This window comes from Sinocyclocheilus anshuiensis, unplaced genomic scaffold, assembly GCF_001515605.1.
Source record: "Sinocyclocheilus anshuiensis isolate Anshui unplaced genomic scaffold, SAMN03320099.WGS_v1.1 scaffold1496, whole genome shotgun sequence".
Classification (NCBI taxonomy): domain Eukaryota; kingdom Metazoa; phylum Chordata; class Actinopteri; order Cypriniformes; family Cyprinidae; genus Sinocyclocheilus; species Sinocyclocheilus anshuiensis.
Window position 1 is genome coordinate 384,876 of NW_015538031.1, and position 7,789 is coordinate 392,664.

The 7,789-nt window shown below is 41.3% G+C and overlaps 1 protein-coding gene across 1 annotated transcript in view; it reads right to left on the bottom strand.

The window, feature by feature from the left end:
* Positions 1–7,789, bottom strand: part of LOC107680491 (neural-cadherin-like) — a 188,152-nt gene that overhangs the window by 68,336 nt on the left and 112,027 nt on the right. The window contains exon 19 of the mRNA XM_016476377.1: positions 6,400–6,626. Coding sequence (XP_016331863.1) covers positions 6,400–6,626 — 227 coding nt within the window. The remainder of the gene's footprint in view (positions 1–6,399; positions 6,627–7,789) is intronic.

The following is a 7,789-nucleotide window of genomic DNA, read 5'->3' on the forward strand; positions in this document are numbered from 1 at the left end:
CACAAAGCCCCCCCCCCCCATAAATGTGTTTCTCAGTAAGCATCTCATTGTAACTTCCATGCTAGCCCAGTGCTGGTTACATGGTTAGAGCTGGTCTAGTTGGTCAGAAAACTAGGAAGGTCTTCCTCATGAAGCTCATTGACCACGGGAGTCTTGCTGGTTAACCTACTTAGACTGCTAGGCCAGTATCACAGCAATCCAAACCAATCTTTTCAGCTGAGCTACCCTCAAATTAGCATTCAAATAGCAAAACAAGTACAACCAAGTTAACCAAAAAGACCCCAAACCTACTTGTTCGTATTGCATTGAAGTGCGTTAAGAGTCAATGGTGCACGCTTACTCTATTTCATTCTTGGACACACTGTGCACTCCAGAGCCTCTGCTTTTCCACAAGCACATAAACGGCGTGCAGATACCCCATGTCCACAAAACCTCTTAACTTTCACACCATTTATTCAAATACAACGTCTGAAGTGCTGCAGTTTGCTCAGGGGACTGAGCAGTCACACAGTGATTGACCTGTCCTCCACTAACTCATGCGGCCAGCACACTTAAAGGGAAATGAAGGGGTGAAGAAACCAGAGATATCGAGAGATAAAGACCGAGAGAAGATAGAGACAGATGTGCAAGGTGATAACTGCTCCAAGATTAGCTAGGACCTATTTGCTGGGACACTATTCTGACTTGGTGGTTGCTCATGGAGAGTTATTTTCTACGCAGCCGCTGTGGCACAGTGCTGTGGGTGATTGATGATGCTGGTTTTGTTGATTTTATGTGTGATCTGAAGGGGACACTCTCAGGGAGCACAGGGGTACGGTGAAATGTGCACAACAGGAGTGGACAGGCAAATGTCACAATGTGCTATGGTGGGGTGAGAACAGACATAGTGGGAGCAGCGTTAGGCCTCTGAAACAGTCTTATGTTAAATAAAAATGAACATATAATATTAAATAAAAGGAGAAATAAAGTGTACATGAGGAATATGTGGGAGAACTGAAAGGGCACAATAATGAGATGCTCACTGACTTCCCTGAGTGCCCTGCAGACGATGGAAATGGCAGGCGATCTGCAGGTTGGTGCTTAGGGTGTTGCAATATACCGGTACTGACGATAACCATGATATTTAAAAAATAAAATATTGATATGTTGATACTACATATACAATAATATTGTAAATAATCCACTTGCAGTAACCAGCAATTAAACATAGCAGGTGGCAGTTTTGCACCTTAACACAGGTTGCCATCTGTCATAAAATGGAAAAAGATGATGACAACACAGTGCGTAGATACTAGTGCTACACAAAATCATGTTGGAAGAGATTAAACGTATACGATAAGATAAAAAGTAAGATAAGTAAGATAAAAGTTAAAAGATAAAAGTTAGCCTGCCAGTGTGTTTATTTATTTTTTTTAAGACAGGGTGTTAGTCTGCACCCCAGTCTGCAGGAAATGCAAAGATGAATGCCTAATTTTAGATTTTTTTTATACAGTAGAATATCATTATAAAAAATAATTACAGTTCGTAATGATGCAGTCAAAATCTGATATTATGACTGCCCTAGTTGGCATACCTTAGCAGCATTCATAGCCCCTCTTTTCTTTGTGCAAACACCTTTGCGTATGCACACAGGATGAAACGGGTATATTGAAGAGAGCTGTGTTCAGCATTTAATGGCACCATTAACTTCAGATCCACCTCATCACACATTGCCAGCCCTATTTGGTACTGTGCCGCTCCTCTCTAATACTCATTTCAGTCCAGAGTCCGAATGCGGGGTGGCATTTGAAGAGATCGAACAGAGAAAACATGAGGGGAGGTTGTCACTTCATGACTTCATGAGTTTAAATACAGAAAACCTTACAGACATAATGTGGACATGCACAATTTATGTTAGTTATTTAGTAACCTTTTTTAACCAGAATAAAGCACACTGAGAATAACGTTTTTACAGATTGAACAGGACAAGATGATAGAAACTGACAATCAATCAATCAATCATACAAGGCCAGTATTTAAATTCTATATTACTTCTGGGGAAAAAACAAAAAACAAAAAATCAACAATAAAAGTAAAATCGCTACTTTCAAATGCTAGGCATTACAACATTATAATTGTTATATACAACACTATATAATTGGATTTAATATATAATTACATATGATATAATTATAATTATATGTTGTAATGCCTAGCATTTGAAAGTAGGGATTTTATTTTTACAATTTATCTTTTATTTTACATCAAATAATATAGAATATTTTAATTTACAAGAGAATATCTGAGTTACTTTTTCAAATAAGTATAAGTTACTTTTTTTTCCAATTTATTGATTGACGGCTCTCCTGTCCTGCATTACTTTTAAAAGTAACTTTCCCCAACACTGCCTATACACCATAATCAAAGCAGAGGACAAAGCAGACTACATAAGCCTCTGTGGCTCAAATTTAACAGAAACAATTTGAGACTAAGCACTATAGGTCTTTTACAAGTGCCATAAATTCACACAATTGTAGAAGCATTTAGTTAGTTGTTGTTGTTGTTGTTAATTGTTCTGTGTTTCTGGGCCACTGATCGTGAAACCAATAATGCGTAGTTTTAAACATATAATCAAAATCAGTGTGATCTCTCATTGAATTCCGTTAATTGACCTTTAATGGCTCGAGTGTCCATGTGTATCTCAAGTGTGTATGCCCAACTGACTGCAGATCTACTCCTGCACTTTACTGCAATGCAGAGTCCCCGTGGATCAGATCCTGGAGTTGTGTGTTTTCAAGACACACACAAACACACATACACATTTGAAGCTGCAGAGCGTAGAGATGACTGGTGTTAAACATTCACACACACTTGACTCTCTCTGCCTATTTTCATGGTTCTGGGTATTTATGGACACACAAAATGCACACACACACACACACACACAATGTGGATCCTCCACTGAGCATTCAAGTCTGACTCCCACGTTCATGCCTGCTTGAGGAGGCGATTTGCATGTATTACCTCGGACGTTAAACACTGCAACTCTGAGGTCTCGCATTTCATTTTGCACTCGCAGACAACTAATAAACCATTAGTTTATATGAGGCAGTTAGGCTCAGGTAACGGGAGCTTACACAGCAGAGAAGATACACCCACTCCCTTGTATAATCCTTCTTCTGGATGCTCTCATTTCTCTTTCTCACTCTCTGTTTATTGCTCTCTCTCCCTATTCCTGGAGGAAAGCGTGGAACTTCTTGCCCGTCTCCTGCTCGATCGTACTGTCAGCTCATTTCTCAGAGGCCCTCTGGGGTGCCCGTCGGGATTGGAACTACAATACCCAGAATTCCCTAAGGGGAAACTGTTCCAGAGGCTCAATGATAGCACATGATGACACCCAAGAGATATACAAAGTGGGATCTACATGCACACATAAACAGGCAAACTGGTAGGATGGTTGGAGTTTGTTTTGTGCTCCCTGCTTACAGGCACTAACCTTCATGTTGGACCAGTGGCCTTTTCATGTTTCTGTTGTATGATTCAAAATAGTGTGTATTTCTTAAACATTTGATTTTTGAAGAATGGGTTCAACAACCGCCAAAAGGTGTTTTGGCGAGTGAGCGAGAGGCATGGTGAGGTGTGGAACCGATCCTGTTATACATGACTGAGCTTTTTCTTTTTTTCAAAAATAAAGAGTAGAGGTCCTCTCTTGCCAAAGCCAACCTGAAGGAACAAGCATTCACTTAACCCTTAAATGCATGAATGTTTTGCCAATCATTATTACATATTCGGGTCTTTAGCGACCCGGACCTATATATCCAGCACGGATGGACCTCTAACTGCTGCAATAGCAAACAATTATCTTGATATTTTAAGAACAATTACAGAATAATAAAATAAAGGATATTTTGTTTCCTTTTGAAACTTAAAAGGGTTCAATTTGAGCAGATGATTTTACCATCGCTGTCATCGTCAGACATCCAGCATCAAATGGCAGTGACATTTATATTTCATTGCGTATAGTAATTGCTCTGCAGTAAAGCCATTCAGACCAATTTTTGCTGATGATATCCGTTTGTTTAATGCCTGCGGTAATTATGAGTGAAACATCACGTCATCATTGTGTATCAAACAGTGTCACCTTGAGGAAAAAAGATGCATTTCACAAATTGAGTCATCAGATATGTAAATATAATCGCGCAGGAAAAAATACTTGCACATTTACATACCTCGGGTCTCTAGCGACCCTATACACTTTTTTACAAAAAATGTATCAGAAAACAGACATTCTTTTATATTTTACTATTTTTTTCTTGTTATATTGTTTATAATGAATAGATTAAGGAATACTAAGAAAGTTGATGTCTAACTTTAAAAAAATGAAGAACGGAGAGGGTAGAGAATGATGCCCCGGGTCGCTAAAGACCCAAGGTATGCATTTAAGGGTTAAATCTGATCTAAATTCATGAAAGGTTTATATGGAACAGGGAAAGGGATCGATGGGAGGTGCTGCACCACATAGCACTTAAAGATGCAACAAACCAAGTAGTAATTTAAAAATTATTCTGAGAGAAAAGAGTAGGGAAAGCAAGAAAAAAAAGCAAAACAAAAGAAATAGTGTGGGTGTGCGCGAGTCAACAATTGCCTGAATAAAGTCGAACAAAAGGGCAGAGGCAAAATGCACTGCCTTCGTGTTTGATTTGTAATTACGAAGATTTCTGCAAAAGCCAAGGTGATGAGATGCGGTTTTGAGAAAGGCCAGTTTGAAATGGCTCTGACAGCGAAGATCCAGCTGAAAGCTTTAAAATAATTGTATTTCCTCTCCTTCATAATGTGCACTCAAATAGAGTGGGAAATTCATTGGCATCTGATTAAATGTAGAGAACGGCTGTAATTGTTCTTCGTTCATCCTCATCGGTTCCTTCTGCATCTTGACCTGCTCGCTATAGGTGCACTATTTCTGGAACATGCCATTTTAGTCTTATGAGAACAAATTTTTTTTTTTGCAAACTTATTGGAGTTTTGTCTGCTGAAGACCTAAATGCAAGCTTGCATTTGAACTGATTCACCCTCATATTTCACAACAAATAACAAGCTTCCCTGGAATTTCTTTCCCCCCGTGTTTATTATTGACTCTTAGTCTTTCATCAGGACTCACTATCACCATAGGGAGATTTCTTTTTGGTTTTTGAGCTTGACACAACAGTATGTGTTTTTGTGCAGCGTCTGACACTTCACAGGGTGGCATTTCAGTTGTGTGTATTGCAGAAGGGGTGTTAGGGGGTGAGATAGAAGGGCGCACCCCTGGGAGATGAGCAGTGTGTTCTGAAAATCTGCTTCCCCCATCCTAGCACGGCCGCGGGGGAATCCTGAGCTCTTCAAAGTGTGCGTTGTGGCAGCAAGGGAGTGAGTTGGAAAGCAAGGGGAAGAGAAAGGACTGCTGGAGATCATGGCAGTCCATTAAGAATCATTTAAAAGTTACAGACGTGAGAGGGGCTCATCTCTGTCTCTCTCCTACTGTGCGCACTCATTTCTTCCAGCTCTCTTGTAAGCCAACATCACACGGCCTACTCAACACATCCGACATGCAGTGAATGTAGCCGCCAAACCAGCCGAAAATAGAAAAACGCAATTACATCAGATTCAATAGTTTTGTGCATGAGCATGAACTGGCTGTTCTCTCTGATCTCTCTCAAAAACCCTGCCAATGCATGTACCTCAACCGTGGCAATTTTCATTACACTAATACATTTTTTTTCCATTCCTTGTCTTGGAATCTCTCCAATTACTACGGATGGAGACACGCAACTCACTTTCCATATCAGTGAGTTCATCTGTAATTAGCTCCCTAAATTTTCACTTTCTTCTCCCACTACTTTTAGCTCAGAGTAATGGAAAGAGTCGAACTGAAGGAAATGAATGAGAAAAAGAATAAGGGAAAAATTTGAGTAGTTTCTTCCCAAGGATTAGAATTCCCATCATTAATAACCTCTAGCCTCCATCAGTAATACTTTCACCATCTCAGCTCACCATTTCCAGACTATTTTCCAAGCCTCTTTATGCCTTGTAATTGGTCCTGATCAATGAGTTTGCGTAGGAGACTGATGCGTTTAGATCCAATTCACATCACAGCTCTTTTACCTTTAGCAGTGCCTTTTCTAAGAAGGAAATGGAGCTTATGTGTAATATCAATGAAAAGAGAGCGAGGGAGTGTGAGAAGTGACACTTTAGGTTTGATTGAAAAGGTACAACGAGGGCTGGGCTAATACATCAGGTCTCATCTAGTTATGAATAAGTGAAAACAAATGTAATTTGTGTTAAAGCTTGCCATTTTTCCACATTGAAGTGTGCATGCTTTTAGGTTTATTACAAGGTAAAATATGACTATATCCATATCAACGTGCTTCTGACAAGCCTTACTTTTTGTTTATGAGCTGCAAGGTATCCATGGACTTTCTCGGCCCTGAGGAACGGCGCGCTGTGAACGGAGAACCTCACATCCAGAGTCCTGTGCTGCACTTCCACCAGACTGAAAATGTTGATGTCGTCTGCCCCCACAGACAGCATGTCTGACAGGAAGTCGCCCAGCAGCTCGTACCTGCTCTTCAGACTGCCACGACGTTCCATGAACTCTGTGGCGGAGATGTCTGTCAGAGACACAAACATAAATGCATGACACATAAGGATAACAGAACTGTATAAATTTGACCTAAGCTACAATAACTCCAGAACATCGAAAAAAACAAAAAAAACAGCACCATTCTTAATACAGCACTGAACTGAGGTGCAGAGCTCATGAAAAATGCATGGTCACGTTTTCCCTCATCAACACATCTCCTTGTCATTAAGTGAGGTTAGTGCCTGTCAGTGGCTGTTCGCACAAACTCCAGCTGACATGCCATGTCAAAAAGTCTGGGATGAGAGCTCAAACTACTGCATGCGGCAAGTCTTTGTCACCATGGTAATAGGTGCCTGTGCTTTATGGTCACGGTTCCCAGCACGTCATGATGAAGCTGGCCACGGCCTTTGAGCATTGTAGGCAAATCGTGACACTTCAGCAACCATCTGACCATCGATTTTCCTGTGCTGGAGGTGTGCTTTCCTCCCAATACCCAGTGGACTATTCTAATTGGGATGCTTAGCCTACAGTTTGGGACTGTGAGGGTGGTTGAACAGTGGCCTCAGGGGAGGTGTTAGACCAACTGAGAGAGATCCCAAGCTCAGTCTGTCCCCAGGCTGAGTCAGGGTCCCTTGGGGCCAGTGCTGGAGAGTGTCACGGGTGTCACTGACACTTCACAACTCACAAAGGCAGAGGGGCATGTTTGAGGAAATTGGGGGAGATTTTACAGCTTTAATGACACCAGTGACATGGAAACATGCTCTGGATTTGGACTCGTTGTCAGTGACTTTCCTCTGTGAACCCCTCACCCTTAAGAAAATATAAGAAACTATAGTTCCCTTTCAGTCGGTCATTCTCGACGTCACATCGGATGACCGACGAATTGGGATCTCGCTTAGAGAGACCAATCTACTTCAAGTGTAAACTAAACGAGCCAATGCACATTGGCATGCGATTATTGCATCCAGCTGCCGCTGATCACAGCGTGAGTATAAGTAGGCAGCAGATGCAGCGCATATTCAGCTTTTTGCTTCGGAGCCGAGCGGTTCTATCGTTCTGCTCCTGACCTTTTGCGTAGAGAAAAAACTACAGTCAAGCATGCTCTTCGTGGGCTCTCATGCTGGTGGTACGGCGCTTCAGCGGCGGTGGTTTTCCCGTGTCGAGTGGGTTGCACACATCAGGCTGCACTAC